This window comes from Dipodomys spectabilis, unplaced genomic scaffold (genome assembly GCF_019054845.1).
Source record: "Dipodomys spectabilis isolate Male_0828 unplaced genomic scaffold, ASM1905484v1 ptg000034l, whole genome shotgun sequence".
Taxonomy (NCBI): Eukaryota; Metazoa; Chordata; class Mammalia; order Rodentia; family Heteromyidae; genus Dipodomys; species Dipodomys spectabilis.
Window position 1 is genome coordinate 1,475,314 of NW_024870711.1, and position 26,763 is coordinate 1,502,076.

At 45.4% G+C, this 26,763-nt stretch overlaps 1 protein-coding gene across 2 annotated transcripts in view; it reads right to left on the bottom strand.

Annotated features, from left to right (window-relative positions):
• Kiaa1549 (KIAA1549 ortholog) overlaps positions 1-26,763 on the bottom strand; it is a 100,943-nt gene that overhangs the window by 55,209 nt on the left and 18,971 nt on the right. For both annotated transcript variants that reach the window (XM_042677213.1, XM_042677211.1), the window contains exon 2: positions 544-3,216. In XM_042677213.1, coding sequence (XP_042533147.1) covers positions 544-3,216 — 2,673 coding nt within the window. The remainder of the gene's footprint in view (positions 1-543; positions 3,217-26,763) is intronic.

The window sequence follows — 26,763 nt, forward strand, 5'->3', positions numbered from 1 at the left end:
CATGTTCAGACTAAACACTTTTTTTTGTCAATCGTGAGGCTTGAACTCAGGTCCTGGGCACTGTTCCTGAGCTTTGTCACTCAAAGCTAGTACCCTACCACTTTGAGACACTGCTCTACTTCTGGTTTTCTGGTGGTTAATTGGAGATAAGAGCCTCACAAACTTTCCTTCCCAGGCTGCCTTCAAACTGTGATCCTCAGATCTCAGCCTCCTGAGTAGCTAGGATTACAGGCGTAAGCCACCATCTCCTGGCCCAACTAAACATTTTACATGCATACATGCATATCTTTATAATAACATCATGAATGCAAATCTTTACAATAAGGCCGTGCAGCAGATGTCACTTTCATCCTTGGAAGACAGAGGAATAGTGTAGGTAACTGGAGAGTTCACAGAAGGCAGGCAGAGGAGAAGGATCACTATGGGAGGTTCTGTGAGACCACTGTCTGCACTCCTAGCTATAATGGTCTGCCCCAGAAGGCCTTCACATGAGCATCTTAGCAAGACCTCCTACCCCACAGAGATGAGGAGACGCAGTCTTACCAGTTGTGATCAAGTAAGCGTCCGGAACTGTAATATCACACACATACGGTGGCTTGGTGGTGACCAATGTTGGGATCCCCACTGTTGCTTCAGGAATGGAGGTGGTCCAGGGACCGAAGGATGGCAGAGGAGGAGCTACACTGCTCCCCTCGGGGTTCTCACTTACACGATCACTGTTGGGGCCAGTGTCTACTGCATCCTCTATGGCAACAGTGGTACTGGGCGTGCTTGGCGCAGGGGAGGAATTTGGGAAGAAATCTGTGGGTGTGGAGGATGGACGCATGGGGATTGTCTCTGTAGGCAAAGGGGAGGGACTCAACTCAGGAACCAGTGAGGAGACAGATGACAGGGTCACATGGGTCAACAACTCTGTACTGCTGGGAGTAACTTTGGAGGAGGGGAAGCCCAATGTGTGCGCATCTGTAGTGTGGATATGGCTATTGGAAGGTGTCAAAGTTGAGGATAGAAAAGACTCCATAAAAATGGGTGTCCAATGGGAAGAAGGAGACATGGGCAGGAAATAAGTCTCGGTAGAAGAGAGGTCGAGAACAGGCTCAGAGCCGGTGGCGAGCACGAATGTGATGAGTTCAGATTCGTGGGGAATGAGAGGAAACTCAGAAGTGGAGGTAGTTTCAGTAAAAGCTGAGGTAAAATGAGCATCTGACTCCATTGGCAAATTGGTCGATGCTTTGGTGAACTTGAGAGAGTTCCAGGGGGAGCTTGAGAGTAATGGCGATGCGGCGGAGAGGTTCCATAGAAAAGTGACTGTGTTGAAAGCCACCTCTGAACTTGGCCAGGGCTGAAGAGACTCCAGGTTTGAGGAATTCAGAACAGAAAGTGGAGATGACTGCGAGCTGACAGACAATGTAAGAGTCTCAACCAGGGTGGGGAAGGTCTGCAACTTGAAGGCGGACAGATCACTTGACATCCCAGAGGGAGAAGCAAGACCCTCTGAAGTAGAAGGGCCTGGGCTGCTGAGCTCCAGAGGTGGGGTTGAATAAAAGCCCGATCCATGTTCAAAAACACTGGTAGATTCTTGGTCAGACATATGTATAGACTCCACTAAGCCAACCAAACTATAAGAGGTCAGCGGGGTTGGGTCTCTGCCAGCATTTGATGGAGTATTTTGGTTGGACGTGACTGAGAAAAACAAGTCAAGGGAAATACTCGGGACCACAGAGGGAAACACAGCTGTCACACTGAATGGTGTCTCTTGGGCCTGGGTGACAGAGGAAGAGTCCAAAGCAGGATCGGGTGACACAGATGGGGAGAAGCGGTCATGGAGAGGGGACCCCTGGGTGGTGGTAACAGTGTCCACATCCACCCTAGCTGACATGCCAGAGCTTGAGTCTAAGGTGTCCACAGATCTGGAAGAAAGGGACAGAACAGGCCTGGAGGGGAAAAGCGTATTAAACTCTTGAGGATTTTCTTCAAATGCAGAGAGCTCTGCACCCACACTGCTCCACGGAGAGTGGCTTCGGTCCACCGTGGCTGTGGTCATGGTCTCTGGCTCATCTCCTGACCCCAGGTCTTTCCCCGTAAGACTCGTGGCCAGACCTGGCTGAGGTGACATCTCAGCACAAGACGTGCACCAAGTGTGCGGTCGGAGAGCGGCCACTGGGCTCAAGACACACGCGTCATCCACACAAGGGGAGACCACAGAACTGCCAGGCAGTTCAGACACGTCGCCAGCACTGCTCGAAAGGAAGGGGCTGTGGGACACATCCGCTGACTGGCTAGCAGAGGACACAAATGCCAAAGAGTCTGAAAATAAAGCAAAAGGTATGCTGCTCAAAGCAGGGGCTGTCCGCGACACAGTTACAGTGGGATACACTTTTGGAGGGGTGGTTTCTTCTAGATGTTGACTCCAAGCAGAGGTCCTAGCCGGATACCGATCTGTGCTCGTGGCCAGGACATCTTCTAGAGGCGGCGAGACCTCCCTCGGGGGGACAGATGGCTGTTGAGTCATGCCATCGCCTGACGGCTGAGGCATCAAAGATGGGATGCTAAAAAGGAGAGTTGCTGCCTCCTCCATTACTGAAGCTGAAAATTCTGGCAAAGTCCTACTTGATAACTGGCTGTGAATTTCAGGAGTAGGATAAAGCACCACATTCCTACTAGGAGTTGGCATGAAGCCCTCGGAGGTGGGAAAAGCTGACCCAAAAGTGTTGAAGTGACTGGAGGATTCAGCATATGCCCCTGATGGCTGCAGTGTGTTTCGCCAGGCTGAAGTCACTTCTTCACCCAGCAAAGAAATTGTGGGTCTAGATGGGGTGAGCAGAGGCGCAGGCGTTTCCTGGGGCGGCTCTGGCGGGCTGGTGGTGAGATCCTGCAGTGGGAAAACCATCTGTGAAGTGGTCCAGGGAGCCTCTGGTAGACAGTTGTCCATTTCCTCCTCATCAATGGCTACCTCGTTACTCGTCACTGAGCCATAATTCGCCACAAAGATGCTGGGATCTGCTGCGCTTGGGGTCTGTGGACCATAGTTTAAAAAGGTGGTGTCCAAAGCAATGGCAGATGAAGAGGAGGGCAGGAGGAGAGACCAGCTTGCCTGGGACCCTGGAGCAGTCTCTGTTAAGGCCATAAGGGCAGGGCTGCGCGCCGCGCTGGTCTCCAGCAGGAACTCCATGGAGGGTGAAGAAAGGTTGTGCTGCTGTTTCAGATAGATCTCATCTAGGAAGAAAACCAAAGCTGCGTTAGCCAGGAGGCACTAAGTCACACGGCGAACATTGTGTGACAGGCAGAAAACACACACTCACTGCAAACACCCGTTCACGAGAAAGCCCCGCGATTCGCAGTTAGAAGTTCAGCAGTGAGCTGGAAGCCAGACACTGCCAGAATCACAGACACGACAGTATCTGTAAATATTCATAAACCTGAGCAGCACCTTTACTCCAGCTTGCATACATGTGAACACATTTGCACGCTTTTTTGATGTCTTGTACTTTCTAACAACACACAGTCAGAAGACAGGAAATGCAAGGGGCTTTCCAAGGCTGTCTAGCCATTCTCTCCTACTCACCCAACACACAAAGAATGGGAGCTTAGGGAAGGTCCATAAATTAACTACACATTCACTGACTAGGGAAGATCAATAAATTACCTACAAGAGCACCCATCCAAGGCTGCCTCAACTCCAAAGCCCATGACAAGAGCTGGCTCCTAAGAGAAATGAACCAGACGGCTCCTGATGTTCTATCCACAGTTTTCCAGCTGTGCTCCTTGCCAATTTCTGGCTCTTCCCATGCAGGCTCCAGACACCTCCCAGCCCACTTTTCACTATCCCTTGCCCCACCCCCTCCTCTCAGGCCTGCACAACTATACTCTAGACAAATCCACATCCTTAGTTGTATGCTGGTGCTCATATCTATAATCTTGGCTACTCAGAGGCTGAGATCTGAAGATCACAGTTCAAAGCCAGCCTGGACAGGAAAGTCTGTGAGACTCTTGCATCCAATTAAATACCAAAAAGTCAGACGTGGAGCTGTGGCTCAAGTGGTAGTCAGCCTGGAGTGAAAAAGCCAGGTAAAGCTCAAGGCCTTGAGTTCAAACTCTAGTACCAGCATACACATGCATACACACACACAGACACACACACACAGACAGACACAAAGCATATAGGTATATATATGAAATATATATATATATATATATATATATATATATATATATATACACATACATATATATCTTTTGCCAAACCCACATCTACTCTGGCTTTGTGACTTGCACATTGCTGCCACCATTCTGTCTGGATTCTCCCACTGGCCCTTCAGCTAGAATGTAGCTCTGACCTCCTTCTTCTGACTAAAGGGGAGTTAGCGAGTCCCTTCCAGTCCCATTTGTCACTGTACCTGCCGAAATTAACCAGCTCATTAGACTGTAGCTTCTCAGAAACAGGAGAGAGTAATTAATAAACATTGTTTCTGGACTGGGAATGTGGCTTAGTGGTAGAGTGCATGCCTAGCATGCATGAAGCCCTGGGTTCAATTCCTCAGTACCACATAAACAGAAAATGCCAGAAGTGGTGCTGTGGCTCAAGTGGTAGAGTGTTAGCCTTAAACAAAAAGATGCTCAGGGACAGTTCCCAGGCCCTGAGTTCAGGGACAAGCAAAACAAACAAACCAAAAAAAAAAAAACAACCCTATTGTTTCTCTCTTTTTCTATGCCTAGCACAGTGAATGCATAGTGTAGAAACTCAATAAATATCCACCCAGAGAATGAATAAGAGATATGTTGCTACTAAGTTCCAAAAGCGCTGAAGCATCCAGTTATCTGCTCAGACTCTCCTAGCCTTCATCCCAGTGACAGCTACTACCTTCTTTTATTTTTTTTAACCAGTCTGGGGCTTGAACTCAGGGCCTGACTGTTGTTGCTAAGCTTCCTTTGCTGAAAGCTAGTGCTCTACCACTTGAACCACAGTGTCAATTTGGCTTTTTTTTGTTTTTTTGCTAATTTATTTGAGACAAGAGTCTCATGGACTTTCCTGCCCTGACTGGCTTCAAACCACGATCCTCAGATCTCAGCCTCCTGAGTAGCTAGGATTACAGGTGTGAGCCACTGGCACCCAGCAGCCACCAGCCCTTATAAGGTACTGGCAACTCCCTTGTAGTTCAAGTAGACAAGAAGGGGAAGCAACGGTCCAGATGCTGAGGACAGCACAGGGTCCCGTCCACTTCACCGGGCAACAGTCATCAACCAGACTTTCACCTGTGCCAATGGGTGAACTAGTACAGGGATAATCTTTAACTTACTTCATGTTATGAAGGTGTCCTGAGTAGCAGAGGGAAATGTGGGCACACGCATGCATGCGTGAAGATGAGAGATCAGGGGACATATCTACAAGTCCAAGAATACTAGCCAACCCCCAGCAGTTAGGAGACTCCCATGGAACAGATTCTCCCTCACAGACCACAGGGTGAACCAGCCCTACCTATGCCTTCATCTTGGGCTTGTAGCCTCATACGTGACATAATTCATCTCTGTTCTTTTTTTTTGTCGGTCGTGGGGCCTGAACTCTGGGCCTGGGCACTGTCCTTCAGCTCTTCAGCTCAAGGCAAGCGCTCTACCACTTGAGCCACAGCACCACTTCCAGTTTTCTAGTGGTTTATTAGAGATAGGAGTCTCACAGTCTTTCCTGCCCAGGCTGGCTTTGAACTGTGATCCTCAGATCTCAGCCTCCTGAGCAGCTAGGATTACAGGTGTGAGCCACCAGCGCCTGGCTCATCTCTGTTCTTTGACGAGAGAGAGAGACAGAGACAGAGACAGAGACAGAGACAGAGACAGAGAGAGGCAGAGAGGCAGAGAGAGAGAATGTCTACTTCAACTTTGACTTTAGACAGCAGGTATGCAAAAAGCTTAGAACATATATGAATAGCTCAGTATCATATACTAAGACCCCTAATTTGAAATAGATCTGCTCCACAATGTCTGGCAGATGCCAACATCCATTGTCCTAAAGCCAGGCATGGTGGCATGCACTTATAGTTCTGGATACTTGGGAGGCTGAGACAGAAGAATCACTTGAGTCCACATAATTAAGATTCAACCTGGACAATGTAGCAAGATCTTGTATCAAAAAAAAAAAGGTCCCAAGAAAAGCATACTCTCCAATCAGCAATGAAGTATTGCTATTGCTAAGGCTATAACAAATATGAGTACAGAATAGAGTTTATAAAACACACAGGGAAATAAGGTATCATGAAAAAAATTAAGTCAAAAGAAATCCCCACAAATAACATCAGATCTTTAAAAAACCGTAGATACTGGAATTCTAGAATATATTTTTTTAAAGATACACTTAACTCATTTTAAGTAATGAGGGACCATAAAGAGTAAAGAGCACCAGGTTATAAAAACTGGCTGGTAGTCAGGCCCCAGTGGCTCACGCCTGTAATCCTAGCGACTCAGGAAACTGAGATTTGAGGATCACGGTTCAAAGTCAGCCCAGGCAGGAAAGTCAGTGAGACTCTTACCTCCAATTAACTACTAGAATACCAGAAATGAAGCTGTAGTTCAAAGTAGTAGAATGCTAACCTTGAGCAGAAAATCTCACCAGGTCCTGAGTTTAAGCAAAACAAAAACAAACAAACAAACAAAAAAAACTGGCCAGAAATATTTGAAAACAAAGAAAATTTTGAAATGAAAAATACCATAACTAACCTGTTATAGCTCACTGTACATGTAGGACCAGCAATTTAGATACCGCTAAAGTGAGATTTAAAAAACTGAAAGATAAAACTGAAGAATTTACTCAAAATGGGAAACAGAGAAACAAATAGATGAAAACCTAACAATAGAAGCCTTAAGTCACAGCAAAGATGGGACAGTCCAATATCGACTAGATAAAAATTTTAAGAAGCCGGGTGCCAGTGGCTCATTCCTGTAATCCTAGCTATTCAGGAGGCTGAGATCTGAGATCACAGTTCAAAACCAGCCTGGGCAGTAAAATCTGTAAGACTCTTATCTCCAATAAACCACTCAGAAAATCAGAAGTGATGGTGCAGCTCAAGTGGTAGAGTGCTTAAGAGCTGAGGAACATACTATTGTTTCTAACATATTTATAAGATGATTTCTTTGTTGCTTTGTATGTCCCTCCCCATGGTATAACCCCTGTTTTTACTGTATTTGATGTTGAAGGGATGGTAAGGGGAAACAGAGGAGGCAACAATGCTCGATAAGAAATGTACTCATTACCTTGCCCATGTAATTGTAACCCCTCTCTACGGTATTGTCACAATTAAAAAAAAAAAAAAAAAAAAGAGCTGAGGAACAGCATCCAAGCCCAGAGTTCAAGTCCCACGACCAAAAAAAAAAAAAAATTAAGAAAAAAGTAAGAGAGACAAGATTCAAAGAAACAGCACCAAGGATCTTCCAAAGTTAATAAGCAACATTAATTCTGTATTGTAAGAAGATCATGAACTCTCAAGCAGGGTGAATTTTTTTTAACTTACACCCACAAACAGGAGACCACAGAACAACAAAAACAAAGGCAAACTATAAAAGCAGCAGAGCTGGGTAAGTGATTGTAATACACAGCAGATAACTATTTTGCAGAACTAGAAGTCAGATGACAATGGAACAAGAAAGAGAAAAAGTTTGACATCTTGGATTTGACTAATCAAGAAAACACACGAAATAATAAAGTGTTAAGATAAAAAGTGTTAACACCAAAGATATTCAAAGGATACAAAGATATCCATCAGGAAGAAGGGTAATTATCTCAGAAGAAATAGAAAATAAGTGATAAACACATAGTAATATAAATATATAATAATGATAATATAAATATTACAAATAAATTACACAAATATGTAATTTATGAGCTTACAAAGACAAATACTATTGAATTAAAATAGTGTATGCATACAGAAGACAAAACAACAGTAGAAGTATCTGAGATCCACTAGTCAAGATGAAAATTGAGTTAATGTAAAACTCTGTGAACAGAATATCTTTACACAAATGTAAAGACACTAAAATTTTTGAAGTAGTCTTGGCAGGGTGCTGATAATCCTAGCTCCTCGAGAGACTGAGATCTGAGGGTTGTAGTTTGAAGCCAGCCTGGGCAGAAAAGGCCTCAAGACTCCATCTGCAATTAAGCAGCAAAATGCCAGGCTGAAGGTGTGGCTCAAATGGTAAAGGGCCAGCCATGAGCAGAAAAGCAGACCAAGAGCCTGAGATAGTCAAAAAGTCATACATTTAAGTAGTAATAAAACCATGCTTCTGTCCAACTGTGTGTTATACAAGTTGAGAATCTGCCTATGGATAAATCATTTCAGGTGTGTTTTAAAACTCTGCGATGATATAATTTGCTTTGAAACACAAGAGCTGTACAGGGAGCAGGATCCCATTTTAAATGAATCCGAAACGCATAAACCAGAAGAGAGCAAGAGATGAAACAGCATATAATAAGCAAGACTTAGTGGCTGATTAATGAACTGAAGGATCAGATGCAAATTGCCATTTGGTCAACCTCGCCTTAAGAGGACATAGAACGGGGACAGCGAAGGAGGTCAAAAAAACAACATAAAAAAGTCCTCTTGACTGGAGGGAAAAAATACACAGGTACAAAAATTCCAATTGGGAAATATAAAGCTGAGATGCTTTTATTCTTTCTGCCAAACCCTAGGGGAGAAACAGGCACACCCAGGAGACAGCAGCTGCCAGGCCACAGGGAATTACTTCTGTAGTTAATTCGGGAAGAGGTTAGAAAACCCAGGTGAGACTCTCTCCGCCTAAAAGGCACCAGGGACTCTCATTTCAAGCCCTGGAGATCAATTTCCAAGCTCTAAAGCCTTGGATCACAAAAGAATGAAAGGTTCTCTCTCTGACGACACAGACAAGCAACAGGGGCTGGGACCAGACCTAGGCAGAGCCATGGCACGCCAGCAAATGACGCATCGAACGCAGACGTCACCCAGCCGATCGGTGCCCTGCTCCCAGCTGACCCACAGCTGCAACCCCACTGCAAGAAGCCCTGTCAAGGTGTCTTCTCTCTCAAAGCCCACAAAATACACGTGTATTGGATGTCCACCATGAAACAGCACATGCACGCACGCTGGTCACCTCCAGGCTGCTTCCTTGCCCCAGGCTCTCAAAAGCAAGACAATGAAGGTAAACACACTCTCCTGTTGGAACCCTTACCTGTCTGACTGCACCTTTCAAGCGATGTGGACCCCTTGAGACCAGCCAAACCCCTTCTGGTACAAATGAGGCCCCAAGAGTTTAAAGACTAGCACAAAATGGCAGACAGTGCGATGAAGAAAGGCAGGTCTAATGATCTCAGAATCCAAATGTTCTTTCAACCACACTCTATTTTCTTAAAAGTATTAGTAAAAGCTGGCTCACAGCTGTAATCTCAATTAGCTACTGGAGGCTGAGATCTGAGGAAAATCTGTGAGACTCTTATCTTCAATTAACCACCAAAAAGCCAAAGCAGTATGGCTCAAGTGATAGAGCACAGACCTTGAGCAAAAAAGATAAAGGGCAGTGCCCAGGAACTGAATGTAAGCCCCAGTAAAAGCACTAATAACAATAATAATGTTAGTAGAGAAAGTAACTTGGAAAAAAGCCAATTTATAGTATAATCGAATTGAACTCAGGGCCTGGGCACTGTCCCTGAGCTTCTTTTGCTCTAGGCTAGCACTCTACCACCTGACCCACAGTTCCACTTCTGGCTTTCCGATAACTGGACATAGAAGAGTCTCACGAACTTTTCTGCCTGGGCTGGTGGTCCTCAGATCTCAGCCTCCTGAACAGCTAGGATGAGAGGCGTGAGCCACCAGTCCCCAGCGCGGCATGTCTTTTTGACTTCCACGTGTGGCCAGCTCCTAGCTGCAGGCCTGGGTGTGGAGAGACAGTATGTTCCCGGAGGGCTGGCCCGGAAGCCCAGCACGCCACTGTCACACAGTCTACAGAGCCTGGATGCAAAGGGAACTACCATGGTTGCTTCTTTGCTGAACGGAGTCATCTCAACTCTGTGGATGTTGCATCCTCAAGACCCCTCACTCACATTTGCTTTAGAATTTCTAAGACTTTAAAAACAAAAGTAGTCAAATAATGAAACTGCTGGCCAACTTAGCAAATCTTTAACCACTTTTATTCTTTTTCTACTTGTCAGCGAGTCCTTAGTGTCATGAAGACCACTCTTCCTTTATTCCTATGTTTCATCTGTTCCTACCCCCACCGTGGAGAATAAAATGTCTTCCTTTTCTTTCTCAAATCCTCGATGTATACCCAGATGTAGCCCCTACCATGTTACCTGCTCCACTGGTGAGTACTGGTTATATTATAAGAAATACGATTTAAGATAGATTGTTAGAGGGCTGGGAAGGTAGCTCAGTGGTAGAGTGCTTGCCTTGCATGCATGAGGTCCTGGGTTCGATTCCTCAGCACCACGTAAGCAGAAAAAGCCAGAAGTGGCTGAAGTGGTTCAAGTGGTAGAGCACTAGCCTTGAGCTGAAGAGCTGAGGGAACAGCGCCCAGGCCCACAACCGACCAAAATGAAAAAAAAGTTATATTGTTAGAAAAAAACCACCTCAAGCATAAAAGTCTATGAGCCTCTTATGTGCAATTAATGAGCAAAAAGCTACAAATGGAGCTTGAGCAAAAAAGTCAAGCAAGAACACAAGGCCTTGAGTTCAAGCTCCAGTATCAGCACAAAGATAGGAAGATGAAACAGATGTATGTGTGTGAAAGAGAGAGGCAAAAAGCTAAGCAAGAATGCCAAGTGCTCAGTTCAAAGCTCAGCACCAGCACCAAAAAGAAGTAAACAAATAAAAACAAAACTGCCATTGCCACCAAACAATGCTAAAATAATGGCTTTGCAAAACATTTTTTCAATATATATTACAGTTAAACCATCAACACAGGAGACTCATGCTGGGATTTCCGGACTCTTGGTAAGATTTTTTTCCTTTGAGGAGGAAGATACGAACATGCTGATTTAACACAAGCAATGGTGCTGTTTATTGGAAGATGCCATGTTTCATTTTGCCTCGTTTTCTTCTTGCCTGAATACAACACAACCCTCTCCTACCAAGCTGGAGAGCAAGAGAACCAGCACTGCGAACAACCAAAACAAACTAAACACTCGATTCACTAAGAACAAAAGGGGAAAACTTCGCTGCCAACCATCTGTTCCTAAAATAATTTAATTCAAAACACAGTCCTGCAACAGCAGGGAAAAGGACACCAGCGGCTTGGAGATAATCTGGTCTCGGATTGCACTGGGGGCTGGACGGGCACCACATCCCATGACGAGGCATGACGGCGCACCTTCCCTCCCACGCCAGGGCGGAGCATCAGTTAATTCCTCACAGTGCCGGGGCCTAGGGCAAAGCTGGGGTAGGTCTAATTCCAACACACAGTAAACAGCTATGCTACTGTCTTAATACCTTCCTTCAGCTCCCAATTAAGCCTTTCTTTGACCAAGGGAGCAGGAGGCTGAAGAGAGAGAAGGGTTGCTCTGACTGGAAGCACCGGCAGGCATAAAAGCCCTGAGTCTGGACAATGTGGGAGGTATCTGGGCTGCAAGCAGCAGTGTTTCCGTTTGCTTGGGAGAATGGCTGACAGGTTATTTTGAGCAAAGCATATATTTTAGCATCGTGACCCTAAAGAAAAATCAGCCTGGCACAAAATATACAAAATACAAGGCAGGATGAAGGGAACTTGGGAGGGGGGGCTGGGAGTTGTGAAAGGAGGATCATTTCAGACCTGGAAGTTGAGGCCAGCTTGGGCAACGCAGTGAAACCACGTCTCATAAATAAAAAGAGAATCCTACTGCCTGTTTTTAAAGTTTCCATTCTCTACTCTCCCTCCACTCAGCCCGGTCCCACTGTGAACTCTCCCTTCTTCTCCCTCTATCACAATATTCCATGTAGGCCTAGGTGATGAGCACGTGGAACTCAGCCTTGCATAGGAGATGGGATTTCTAGATCCCAAGTGCAAGCAGCACAGGTGTTGTGAGCCACGGATGTAACCCTACTTCCCCCTGCCCTCTGAGTGTAACTGAAGAACCTGGAGAGCCCAGACACCCACAAACAAGTATTCAAATGGCTTCTATTGTACTGCTTCACTAAAGCCAGAAGCCCTCCAGAGCAGGCTTCTACATCCTGTGGATGATACACTAGGGCTATGTGGTACCCTACATACATCCCAGCCTGTGAGGCTGTGCCAAGGGATGCAGGACTGAGAAATGTTTTAACTGCCCCAGCCCTCATCCAAGCGAGGTGTGTCCCTAGCCACTGACACCCATGAGTTGGAGCTGTGGTCTCTCCACATAAACCATAGCCCACTATCAATTCTGTGCCCTCCTCTAGCCACTGTGATCCTCTGGCTCCTCCTCCAGCTCCTCTGATTCATCTCTAGTTTTCCAATATGGAAATGGATCAATAATCCATTTCTATATGTCATGTAAAGATCATTCCATTTTTTAAAGTCCTTCATTACTTCTTTTTAATTTTTTTTTTTTCTGCAGGTACTAGGGCACTGATCCTTAGTTTTTTTTTCACTCAAAGCTGGTATTCTACCACTTGTGGCATATTGCTGGTAAGTTGGAGATAAAGAGTCTTTCCTATTTGTCTCCCAGGGCTGACTCCAATCCTCACACCTCTCCTGAGTAGCTAGGATTATAAGGCCTGAGCCTTACAATGCCTGGCATCTTCTGAAACCCAAAGCCCTTGGCTGTTGTCCAGCAGCCCTCATCCCTCTGAACCTCTTCTATGGGCACCATGCTCTGGCCACTCCACGAGTATTCACAACACCATGCGTGCCAAGATCCTGTCACACTCTAGACTCCTCTCTTCCATCTTTATTTCCTCATCAAACCTACGTTGTGTTCTTGGTTTACTGCTCTGCCTCCTCTAGAAGACTGTGGGCTCCATGAAAGGAGAGGCTGCATCATTCATCCGTCTCCTATGTCCAGCCCAAAGCCCAACACATCCATTGGTTTATTGAGTCCAAATCCCTCCTGACCACAGGCGTGACCTGTTAACCAATCAGAATTGCCCTTACTCATGGTCCTTAGCGTGCAGAGATCATCGAGGAAACAAGCAAGGTGCTGAGACAGAGAAGGCAGGAGGGAAGGTCAGGGAAGAATGAGGCACCAGGAAGACAGTCTCATGGACTTTCTTGCCCAGGCTGGCTTTGAACTGCAATCCTCAGATCTCAGCCTCCAGCACAGCTAGGATTACAGGCGTGAGCCACTGTTACCCAGCTTCAAATATTTTTATGATTCAATTCAGACACACACACACACACATCCTTATTTAATAGAGTTCTAGTCACTGGCAATCTTTCACAAACCCCCTCTTTTGCATGCTTATTGGTATAAAGCACCTACTAATGGGCAATTAGTCATAACATTAGCTCCCTAAGTAGCTACAATTATGACTTATTGTAGTTTATTCGAGGGCTCCTTGGGACCCCCGGGATTAGGAATACCATGAAGTTAATGTAAATACTAATTTTCCAAGAAATTAACCAGATTGAAAGTTAAATAAGCCCAGAGGCAATCTTTCTTTCTTTCTTTCTTTTCTTTCTTTTTCGGTCAGTCATGCAGCTTAAACTCTGGGCCTGTACGCTGTCCTGGAGCTCTTTAGCTCAAAGCAAGCACTCTACCGCTTGAGCCACAGCACCACTTACAGTTTTGGGTTTTTTTTGTTTTTTTTTTTTTTTTTTTTGTCGGTCGTGGGGCTTGAACTCTGGGCCTGGGCGCTGTCCCTCAGCTCTTCAGCTCAAGGCGAGCGCTCTACCACTTGAGCTACAGCGCCACTTCCGGTTTTCTGGTGGTTTATTGGAGATAGGAGTCTCACGGTCTCTCCTGCCCGGGCTGGCTTTGAACCGCGATCCTCAGATCTCAGCCTCCTGAGTAGCTAGGATTACAGGGGTAAGCCACCAGCGCCCAGCTCCACTTACAGTTTTCTAGAGGTTAATTGGAAATAAGTTTCACAGATTTTCCTGCCGGGCTGACTTTGAACCCCAATCCTCAGATCTCAGCCTCCTGAGTAGCTAGAACTACAGGTGTAAGCCACCAGCACCCGGCTAAAAGGCTGTATTTCTAAAGTCCTACCAGTATAAAGAAGTCTATACATGTTACCTATAGTAAAATGATTTTAAGAACCAACTTCGGCATTTTTCATTTTTCATTATAAAATGTCAGACAAGCTGGTGGATCAGGCCTGTAAACCTAGCTACTCAGAAGGCTGAGATCTGAGGATGGCAGTTCAAAGCCAGTCCAGGCAGCAAAGTCCATGAGACTCATCTCCAATTAGTCACTAAAAACAAATGAACAAACAAACAAACAAACAAAAAACAACGAAGGAGAGCTGTGGCTCAAGTGCTAGAATGCTAGCCTTGAGCAAAAACGCTCAGGGATAGTGCCCAGGTCCCAAGTTCAAGCCCCAGGACTGATGCACGTGCACACACACACAAATATTATTCAGACATACATAAAAGATGAGAGATTAGAACTCAGGCCCAGCACCATCCATTTCTTTTTTAATGAAAACAAAGCATATCCTAAACACCATCCTTTAGCACAACAGATATGAAGTAAGGAGGTCAGGTTTGGCCAGCGCCATATTGGCCACATGGATTATAGGTCTAGCATCTTGTCTTCAAGCTGGGGGGATGACCCCTCCTCCCCAATCACCTGCCCGGACCTCTGGAGGCAGGGGCGGGCACTTGGCTGATAGGTTACTGAATCTGTCAGTCCATTGCCTGGGACTGGGAATTTCCTGAGGATCTGCCCCCTGTGCCGACCTATTCAGGCCCTGACCAGCCTAGCCTCCAGGACGCCATGCCACGTGTGTCTCTGTGATCATGCTCTGTGTCCTGTCTCCTGGCTCATCTCCAGTCATCATGGCGTCCCAATTCAGCTCTCCATTGGAGCTGAATTGGCTTGTTGGTATTGTTCATGTTATTTCTTTTCTCTTTAGCATGTTTCCTAGCTGGGTTGTGTGTACTTGCATGCTACAGGCCTTTGTAACAACTGGCAGCCTACAGCCTGTTAACTGTATAATAAAGACTAAAATATTCTGTATTTTAAGATGTGGATTCTGGGATGAGTTACCTTACCGCAATATTTCTTTTCTTTTCTTTTTTTGTCAGTCGTGGGGCCTGAACTCTGGGCCTGGCCACTGTCCCTCAGCTCTTCAGCTCAAGGCTAGCACTCTATCACTTGAGTCACAGCACCATTTCTGGCTTTCTCTGTTATGTGGTCCTGAGGAATTGACCCAGGGCCTCATGCATGTGAGGCAAGCACTCTACCACTGAGCTACCTTCCCAGCCAACACAACAGATATTTCTGTATCTCTAATAAGGATGCTAGAAAAACATAATCATAATTATCAAAGCCAACAGAATAAAAATATCATCTAAAGGCCCACTTCCTACTTAGCTTTCTTTGATAGCATCAAAATATTTCCACAGAGTTGCTTTGTTTTTGTTTTGTTTTTCCCCCCAAGTCAAGCCCTGAACAAGAACGCACTGCTTGGTTCATGTGTCTATTAACTTTATGTTTAAAAAAAAAATCTCTTCTACTTTATAAATTTTTCTCTCCTTTGTTTTTTTTTTTTTTTAAACTCCTACTAGTTACTTGTGAAGGAAAACAGGCCATTTATCCCTGTAGACAGCCTGCATTCTATATCTGGCCAGCTAGGTTCTCACCGAGTCATTTAACATGTTCTTCTGTAAACTGGCAGGTAGATCAAGAGGTTTCCTCAGATTCAGGGTCAGTGCTATGACCAGGAACACTTTGTAGACAGTCCTTGAACTCCCGACTACATGGCCAGAAGAGGGACCTAGTTTCTAGCTGTGTCACTTTGATACTAAAACCTATGAAGGGATTTAGGAGATCACCTCCTGCTCCACTCACTGAGATGGAGCAGGTAGATGACGCCTGCTACAATTGTGTGTGTGCGCGCATGCGTGCACATGCTAATACTGGGGCTTGAACTCAGGACCTCCCTGAGTACTTAGCTTGGCGTAGCTTTTTCCCACTCAAGGCTGGCACTATACCACTTGAGCTATAACTCCACTTCCAGATATTTGGTAGTTAATTAGAGATAAAAGTCTCTCAGATTTGTGTGCCCCAGGCTGGCTTGGATTTGTCTGCCCAGGCTGGCTTCAAACCATGATTCTCAGATCTCAAAATAATAAATATATACTCTGGTTTCTCTTCAGATCGTATAAATCTTTTGCCTTTTACAAAATAATAAATATAAAGATTAGAGATAGATCATTGGCTATGTGACTATTAGGATGAAGCCTTCCCTCTGTCAAGTTCAAAGTTCCAAAGAGAGGTAAATAAAGACTAAAGCAAGCTGGGCACTAGTGGCTCAGGTCTATAATCCTAGCTACTCAGGAGACTGAGATCGGAGGATCCGGGTTCAAAGTTAGCCCAAGTAGAAAAGTCCCCAGGAGTCTCCTATACCCAATTAACCTCAAAAAACAGAAGTGGTGGTGCTATGGCTCTAAGTGATAGAACACTAGCCTTGAGCAAAAGAGCTTAGGGACAGGGCCCAGGCCCAGAGATAGGCCTCACAACCACTAAAAAAGACTAAAGTAGGTCTTGGAATTCATGACACTTATGAAGAAGGAGGGGAGGAAATTAGAATATTTCCAAAGCGGTACATTTATTTTAGTCCCTATTCCAAAGACTAGATTAATGAAGTACAAAAATAACCTTAAAACATGAACAGTGTAGCAGTTCCGATGGTCTCCTCTTCCCAAACCCCTTCACTACAGTTTCCAGAAGATGGCAAAGAAAAAAAAAAAATCTGCCGGGCGCCGGTGGCTCACACCTATAATCCTAGCTACTCAGGAGGCTGAGATCTGAGGATCACAGTTCAAAGCCAGCCCGGGCAGGAAAGTCTTTGGGACTCTTATCTCCAATAAACCATTCAGAAAACCAGAAGTAGCACTGTAGCTCAAGTGACAGAGCGAAAGCCTTGAGCTCAAGAGCTGAGGGACAGCGCCCACGCCCAGAGTTCAAGCCCCATGACCAACAAAATATAAAAGAAAAAGAGAAAAAGAAATCTGAATTCCTTTCTTCCCTATCCCATACCCAAAGGAACGTGAGTAAACAGTATATAATTACCTGCCTGGAGAGAAAGAAGAACTCTCCCTAATCAAGGCCAGTTAATACCTTACACATAATCGTTTAATAATCCAGAGCGCATCTATTAATAGACACACTCACCAGTCGTCCCCCCCCCCCCAATACCCCCAGTTAGGGAACTTCCAGCTGGAGACAGCAAACAGGATCCACCAGAAGACACTAGCAACGAACAGAGAAGAACGCCTCCAAAATGGCAACCTGGGAACAAGGGGATGTGCAGCTCCATGTACACATTAGGGAAAGATTCCATCAATTATCACTTGCTTGTCAGCTAAAGATGGGTGAAGGGAGGGAGGGAGGGAGAGAATGAATGCAATGAATGCTACTCAACTGTATCAAATGCTCAATGTGATGGTATGTATATCTCTCCACGTTAGAAGAAATACGATGGCCAGTTTCAAGGTGGAGAAGCTTGTAGAGCCATAGCCTCCACCTGCTCAGCAGTAGGCTCTGCTCCTCTTCTCCCTGTATTGTTAAAGAAACCTGAGGATCCCAAAGATTGAATTGCTCAAGTCCCACAATCAGCTAGCAGTGGACACAAGATTTAAACCCAGATCTACCTGATGCCAAAGTCCTTTGTTCTGCCCATTGCCCCGAACACTTGGTTCTATAGGGAAATAGTGCATGAGAGTTTTTTTAAAAATTCCTTTTTTTGGTTGGACAAATGGGATTGCATGAAATTGCAGAGCTTCTGCATGGCAAAGGACATAGCTAACAAGATCAATAGAAAGCCCACGGATTGGGAGAAGATCTTCACTAGCCATACAACGGACAAGGGTCTCATATCTAAAATATACCTGGAACTCAAAAAATTAAATCCTCCAACAACAAATCTTCAAAGAAACAACTGCCCAATAAACAAGTGGGCTAAAGACTTAAAGAGAAACTTCTCTGAAGAGGAAAGAAGGATGGCCATTGACACATGAAGAAATGCTCAACCTCCCTAACCATAAAAGAAATGCAAATCAAAACAACATTGAGATACCACCTCACCCCATTTAGAATGGCTAGAATCAAGAACTCTAATAACAACAGATGCTGGAGGGGATGTGGACAGAAGGGAACCTTACTGCATTGTTGGTGGGAGTGTAAACTTGTTCAACCACTTTGGAAAGCAGTATGGAGGTTCCTCAAAAGACTCCACATAGAGCTCCCCTATGACCCAGCAATCCCACTTTTGGGCATTTACCCAAATGTTTAGAAACAAGACCACACTAAAGCTACCAGCATGACTATGTTTACTACAGCATTATTTACTATAGCTAAGATATGGAATCAACCCAGATGCCCCTCAGTAGATGAATGGATCAAGAAAATGTGGTATATATACACAATGGAATTCTATGCCTCTATCAGAAAGAATGACATTGCCCCATTTGTTAGGAAATGGAAAGGCTTGGAAAAAATTATATTAAGTAAAGTAAGCCAGGCCCAAAGAAACCTAGGTCCCATGGTTTCCCTTATTTGCAATATCTAGTATATGTATGAGTCAAGCCAAAAAGGTCAGATAAGGTGATGTTAGGGAAATGAACCCTAAGATATGTATTCAAATGTTTTTTTTTCTTCCATGAGATTGTTTCTAACACATTTATAAGATTATTTCTTTGTTGCTTTGTATGTCCCTCCCCCACAGTATAATCCCTGCTTTCACTGTATTTGATGTTGTTATAATGGAGGGGAAGGGGAAAAACAAATCGTTTAAATAGGAATACAGGTGGACCCATTGCAACAATGAGATGTACAAGTCCTTATGTCGAAAACAAACTTTACAACTTGGGGGGGGGGCGGGGAGGATTGGGGGTGGGACGGGGGTGGGGGGGGGTAAGGATGGGAAGGGATGGGAAGGGGAAACAAAGGAGGAGGCAACAATGCTTGATAAGAAATATACTCATTATCTTGCCCATGTAATTGTAACCCCTCTGTACAGTATTTTCACAATAAAAAAAAAATGAAGGGAAAAAAAATTCCTTTTTTGCCAGTCCTGGGGCTTGAACTCAGGGCCTGGGCACTGTCCCTGAGCTTCTTGGTGTTCAAGGCTAGTGCTTTACCATTTAAGCCATAGCACCACTTCTGGATGTTTTCTAAGTCGTTTATTGGAAAAATGAGTCTCACAGACTTTTCTGCTCAGGCTGGCTTCAAACTGTGATCCTCACATCTCAGCCTCCTGAGTAGCAAGGATTACAGGTGTGAGCCACTGGCGCCCAGCTAAAGAAAATTACAGGCTAAAAAAGCCTGTATATACTAAAACACAGCTTTGTGAATGGTGTTCTTTGTACCTCAACACAGTGCCATTAGCTTCGTATACCTTTAAATCACATTTAAAAGAACAATACAATAAAAATAGCTGCGTATGCCGGGTGCCAGTAGCTCATGCCTACAATTCTAGCTACTCAGGACAGGTATTCAAAAAAAAAAAAAAACAAGCTGCATTTGATGTGAATGTTGCCCAAAGGACACTGCATGCATGCGGTCATGCACAGTTAGGCCCAAGAAAGAGACACAAGGAGGGGTCAACAAGTTCCCCAGGCCTAGCTTTCCCAGGCATTGGACTGAGAACACAGGCACTATGTTCCCTACAAAGCTGCAGGTGGGTTTGGAAGCCAGAATGTCAAGGAAGGTTGTCCACAGACCAAATGAATCTGCCAACTATCCCCAGAAACCTGTTACTAACCACCCGAAGCCCCACACCACAGATGGCAGGCCAACCTGTGTCTACTGTCCACGGCTGAGGAAGCAGAGGCGGCTCTGCTGGACCCATGAGAAAGGGGCATAGTAAGAGACTGCCTTATTTGGGACAATGGTGACAAAGACAATTGCACAGTACTCAACTTGTACCTGGATGCTTCCTGTCTCACAATGCCCTGAGCCGGGGCGGGGGGGGGGGGGGGGGTCTATACTGCATGCCTCATGGACAGGCAGCACCGGCACCGAGACTTGGGTCTGTCCAAAGCCTGGCACCCTGGGCAGTGCCAACAGCACCTACAGTCTCGGTGCCATCACATATTCCCAAGAGAATACCACTCATCAGAATTAGCTCCTCATTCATTTTCTTATTCTCTGTAGTTTTTAAATTGATAATAAAAGCATATGGCTGGTTGCTGCTGGCTCACACCTGTAATCCTAGCTACTCAGGAGGCTGAGCTCTGAGGATCAGGGTTCACAGCCAGCCTGGGCAGGAAAGTCATGAGACTCTTCTCCAATTAACCACCAGAAAACCAGAAGTAGCATTATGGCTCAAAGTGGTAGAGCACTAGCCTTGAGCAATTGAGCTCAGGGACAACACCTAGGCCCTGAGTTCAAGCCCCACAATGCACCAGAAAAAAAAAAAGTGTATGTACTTGCATAAACATTGTAGAATGGCTAAATCAAATCAGTTAACCTCACTTCGTTTTCTTTTTTGTGTGTACGCTACTGGGGCTTGAACTCAGGGCTGAATCTCTGCCACTTGAGCCACAGCTCCACTTCCAGCTTATTTCTGATTAATTGGAGATCAGATCTCAGCCTTGTGAGGAGCTAGGTTGACAAGCATGAGCCACCAGTGACCATACAGAGAACATCATCAGTAATTCCATTCCTGGATGTATACCCAAATCATGTGTACACAAATGCTCATAGCAGTACTATACACAACAGCTAACAGAAACCATCCAAACATCCATCAGCTAATGATTAACAAAATGCTGTATGGCCACATGATGGTTGCATCAACCATAAAAAAGAACGAAACTCTGATAGACACTTTCACACAAATGAACCTTGAAAACCTTAAGCTAAGTGGTAACAGACATACACACACATATGTTTTATATGACTCTATTCGTACAATTCCTTTCTACTAGTACATATTTCTAAAAGAAACTGGATTTCCACACTCTGAGAAGTAAGCTACAAATGTACATACAGGTCTGCTAGAGACAGTCGCTCTAAGACCACTCGGGCTTGTCCTTCTAGAACATTCCCAGAGCTTCTGGAAAAGAAGGCACTAATCATTCCCTTATTAATGCTGACAGCTGCTGTCTAGGTATGGGCTCTGAGCTGTTAGCAGCTGTGTGTTCAGCTTCCAGAGAACTTTCCTTGCTGATCTCCTCCACCTTTCTAATGCTGAGCCCCCATTAGCTCTGACAGGCTCTGGGCTACTTCCGATTCGAAGAGGTCATTACTTGCTGTGGAGACAAATCAGATTTTTTTTTTACTTTGTGTGTAGTTCATCCACCACTTTTACAAATTTGAAGCATGAAATCACTTGGGCCATCAAAGACCTTATGGACTTATGACCACTACCACTTGAAAACTGAGGTACGAACATGTTTTTGTCTAAGCATATTAAAATCATCCTTTAGTATTTTTCCAAGAACGTATCATCGTTAACTTCAGTGACCACTTCTGGTTGGGTTTGTTTTAGGGTTTTCGTTGTTGTTGTTATTGTTTTGTGCCAGTACAGGGGGCTGCACTTAGCTTTTTCACTCAAGGCTGGTACTCTAACACTGGGACTACAGCTCCACATCCAGCTTTTTACTGACTAGTTGGAGACAAGAGTCTCACAAACTTTTATACCTAGGCTGGCTTTGTACAGTGATCCTCCTATCTCAGCCTCCTAAGTAGGTAGGATTACAGGGATGAGCCACCAGCCCCTAAGTGACCAGTTTTTAGTGAGGTTAGATAAGGCTGATTTCTTTTTTCACATGATGTGTTGATTTTAAAATACATCCACAGCCTAAGTCAATAGCAAGTTTAGCAGAAAACATATTTAAACTGAATCTCCCTTCTGAATTTGCTACCTTCTCCCCTGCCTCTCCCCATAACACTCCCCCATACACACACACACACACACACACACACACACACACACACACACACACACACACACACACACACACACACAGAGTCTCCTTGCCTCTGCCACATAATCCTCCATATCTCCATCCTCCATCTGTCTCTCCCTCTGGGAGACGGCCTCTCACCTTCTCCCTTCCCTCCTTCACTGGCTAAACAGCATAATAATATGAAGCCAAATAATATATTGTATTCTTTGTTACATCATGAGTGTGGCCTTTTATTCTCTGCTTTTTAAACACTGATTACAACTTGTTTTTTTTGAAAAATGGTTTTCTGCTTGTATGTGAGCCTCAGTTGATTTCTCCAGAGAACTCAGTGGTCTTTAAGAGAAAACGAGGCTTGATGACTGAGACTATTTCAGTAAGAAACACAGGCATCCTCAGTGAAATCTGAGAGTGCTCTACTGTCATGATACAATTACTCTTTCTGTGCCTGGCAGAAAGAAAAGTCTCACCGCACAAACATTCTAACCACAACTTTTTACAAAGGTCTAGTAGCGGTCCCGCATGGAGCCATCCAGACTAGGCCCCAGCTCTTGGGGCCCATCACCCCATCCACTGTCCCTGCCCCCAGCTGAGAAAGGCTGGGATGCACTGGTATTATCACTGATGAAGGAAAACCAGCCCGGTAGCCCACCCAGTAGTGCATTCACCTGGGTGTGACTTACACACCCAGCAGGAGGGGGTAAAAGGAAACTTGGGCTGCTCCCACACCCAGCTCTCTGTTGGTTCAGAATCGTGATCTATCGTGCTGAACTTCCTGTGAAATCTGTGGCCCTGCGTTAACCAATATCCCCCAGGTGAAATCTTAAATAAAATAAGCTCCCATGGAAAACAAGAACGGCCAATTCCTTCACTCTCGCGAGAACTGACTCTTACCAACTGCCTGGTGCATGCCAAGTTCTGAACTAAGTACTCTTCTGGAATTAAGTCAATTCCCCTCCCCCTCACAACAACCCATTTCACAAATAAGGAATCTGAAGGGGGGCAAGGGGGGGAGCTAGTGCAAAGCCACAGGGGCAGGGCAATGATCACTTTAAAAGACTGTGCCAAGTACCCCTTCCCAAGGATGCCACACTTTCAAAGAGGCTGTGGCTGTCTTCCTCAAAGATCCACACAAGAACAAATACCCCCAGCACTCGATGCCAACACTTCAGCCGTCTACACTGTGCTAAAGTGTGTCAACAGTACGATCGATGACACCACCCAAATTCAGTATTCCAGCCAGGGTGCCAGTGGCTGCCCAAGAGGCAGAGATATGAAGATCAAGGTTTGCAGCCAACCTGAGCAGAAAAGTCCAATTAAGCACCAAATTAACCACCAACTAACCAATTAACTACCAATTAACCACCAAAAAGCAGGAAGTAGAGTTGTGGCTCAAGTGGTAAAGCACTTGCCCTAAAAGAAAAAGCCAAACACTGCATGAGGCCCTGAGTTTAAGTCCTAGTACCCATATATGAAAAAAAAAAAAAAAAAAACAAGACAGTTACTACTCATAACCCTGGATAGAGGTGACAAGAAGCAGACTTCTGAGGGACAAGTGGCATTTTTTCTTAATCTTGGCATTCTATGACTACAATCAGTTTGTGGAAACTCATTGGCGTGCATCCTAAAGATATATATATATATATACATACATACATACATATATATACTCACATATATGTATATACACACATGTGTGCTGTATATGTACATATTATACCTCAGTTTCAGAAACTAAAAATTAATTTATACAGACAACTTCAAAATCTGAATTTATTTTCTACCACAGAGCCACATTCCCAGCCCCCAAAAACTGAATTTCTATCCATTTCACAAAAACAAATCTAAGGTACTTCCTACCAGATCTCAACATGGTCTGAAAGTCACTCCACCCAGCTGACCACAGAGGGGAAGGCTGCCTCTCACCTGCCCAATCTCCAAGATCTTCTAGAAGGTGAATTCCCTTCTGAGCCTCGAATTGTACGACGAGATGAATTCCTAAAGAGTTGTGTGGAAAGCTCCTCTGGGATCTGAGTTTTACATTTCAGGGCCTTGGGGGGCCCCTGTCCCTTAAAGACTAGTCGGGACAAGAGTAATCACCTCCAACTTCCCATAACTCACCTTGTTCTAGGGCAGGCCTTCCCAGGCTGCCTTCAAGAAGAGCTAGAGGCCAGTGACTGGTTAGCCCCAGCCTCACCGCTCGGGACTCCTGCTCTCCCAGGAGTTGAAACCACACAGACTCCACTCCATCCCTGTCCTGCTTGGCTGTCATGGGTGCCCTCTCACATGAGGTCACAGCCACCTTGCCCCTCACCTCAGCCCAATCCTGTCACCACAGCGACCTCTCTGGCTGTCCTCCCTTCCTCGTCAAGGTCAAATGCATCACTCACCTCTCCCTCCCTTCCCCCTTCCCCCCACACCCACCCACCTTGAAAGCCTCCTGAATCCCAACAAGCAACAGATGCGCAGTTCCTGCAGGACCCCGCTACCCCCACTCTCTTCTTCCTTCTGGCACTGAACACCAGAGGTCCCCTCTCCCTGGAACCAGTTTCCTTAACCTCCAGCCCCAGCTGTGGTTTCTTCTCCTGGGCTTCCAGCAGGCCCAGCTGCCATCCTCTCCCTGAGCCGCCTCTTACATGCCTGACACAAGCTGGGCCCAAGGACCCGGCTGGGGGACGGCTGCTCTAGTGCACACTAGCCAACGAGGTGCAGCTGAGAACACCCTCTCCCCACAGAAAGACTGGCTGCAAATGAGCTCAGATTCAAAGAGTGCCCAGATCCAGCCATTCCTCTACTTCTTTTTTGGGTCCGGTCGTGGGGCTTGAACTCTGGGCCTGGGCGCTGTCCCTCAGCTCTTCAGCTCAAGGCTAGTGTTCTACCACTTGAGCCACAGCACCACTTCCAGCTTTTTTCTTTTTGCTTATGTGGTACTGAGGAATCAAACCGAGGGCCTCATGCATGCGCTCTACCACTGAGCCACCTTCCCAGCCCATCATTCCTCTACTTTCAACTGATCAGGTACGGGTGTTTACATGACAAAAGAACCCAGTAAACCAGGAGCCAGTGACTCACACCTGTGATCCTAGCTACTCAAGAGGCTGAGATCTGAGTATCCTGGTTCAAAGCCAGCCTGGACAGGAAAGTCAATGAGACGTTTATCTCCAATTGACCTCCAAAAAAGCTGGAAGTAGTAGAGCTAAAGTGGTAGAGCACTCACCTTGAGCAAAAGAAGCTCAGGGACAGCGCCCAGGGCCCAAGTTCAAGCCCCAGGACCTGTTCCAGAAGAGATGGGGGGGGGGGGGAGAAAGAGAGAGAGAGGGAGAAGGAGGGGGAGGGGGAGGAGGGAGGGGGAGGAGGGAGAGGGAGAGGAGAGGAAAGAAGGAAGGAAGGAAGGAAGGAAGGAAGGAAGGAAGGAAGGAAGGAAGGAAGGAAGGAAGGAAGGAAGGAAGGAAGAGGCCTAGTAAAGAGGTCTGCACAGAACCTTGCATTAACTTTCTAAATATTACACAACACAGCTGCTTAGTTTTACGCCCATGGCTCAGCTCCCCTACTAACAGCATGAACAGCAAGAACAGCCTCTGTCATTGGACAAACTAGGCTGGAATCTCCAGTAACCCTGATCTAATAAACTGATGTTTCCTCCTAGGAACACAATACAACAGCTCATCAGGCGCCAGTGACTCACACCTGTAATCCTAGTTACTCAGGAGGCTAAGATCTGAGGATTGAGGTTCCATGCCAACTTGGACAGGAAAATCCATGAGACTACTAACCTCTAATTAACCACCAAAAAGCCAGAAGTGAAGCCAGGGCTCAAATGGTAAAGCATCAGAGCCCTGGCCCTGAGTCCTAGAATGCACGCGCACACACATACACACCCATATACACACCCACATACACACACACATCCCAGGGGTATTATATACATTAAATGAGATAGTGCAGGAAAGGGCTAATCTTTTTTTTTTTTTTTTTTTGCCAGTCTTAGGGTTTGAACTCATGGCCTGGTTACTGTCCTTAAGCCTCTCTATGTTCAAGGCCAGCACTCTACCACTCAAGCCACAGCACCACTTCTGGCTTTTTCTGTGTATGTGGTACTGGGGAATCGAACCCAGGGCTTCAGGCATGCTAGGCAAGCACTCTACCACTAAGCCACATTCCCAGCCAAAGGGCTAATCTTGACAGCAAGTCAGACCCATCTGGTACTTTACTAAACCTGGACCCCTCCTTAAGATATTCTGACCCAATTGGGTAGGGTATGGTCTAGAATTTTAAAAGTTAGGATGGGCTAACATGCGGCAAGCTTCAAAAAAAAAAAATGCCAGCTATTAATACAAAATCCAGGTCTACACAACCTTAGACACACAAATCAGGTTGGGCTGGGCACCTACTCAGGAAGTAAATACTGAAGGATTGCTATGCAAGGCTAGCCTACCCCAAAAGTTATCTTAATAATTCAGACAAAACGTCATGTGCTATAATCCCAGTCAAGCAGAGGTAGGAGTACCATGCACTCTCCCACGGAAAAACAAGAGCCCCTAGCTGAAAAGTACAGTTTAAAGGGGCTGGGGGCCTGACTCTAATGTCAGAGTGCCTGTTCGCTTGCAAGTGTTAAGACCCTTATTTCAAATTGCATGAAGACAATAAAAAAGTGCAGGCTAAAGGGAGTATTTTCATAATCGCGGTCTCTAATGAAAAATACATAAAAGCAAAGATAGTTGAGCCTTTCTCAAATAAAAAAGTATGTCCTTTGCATGTTCTTCTCAGCTAGTAAAA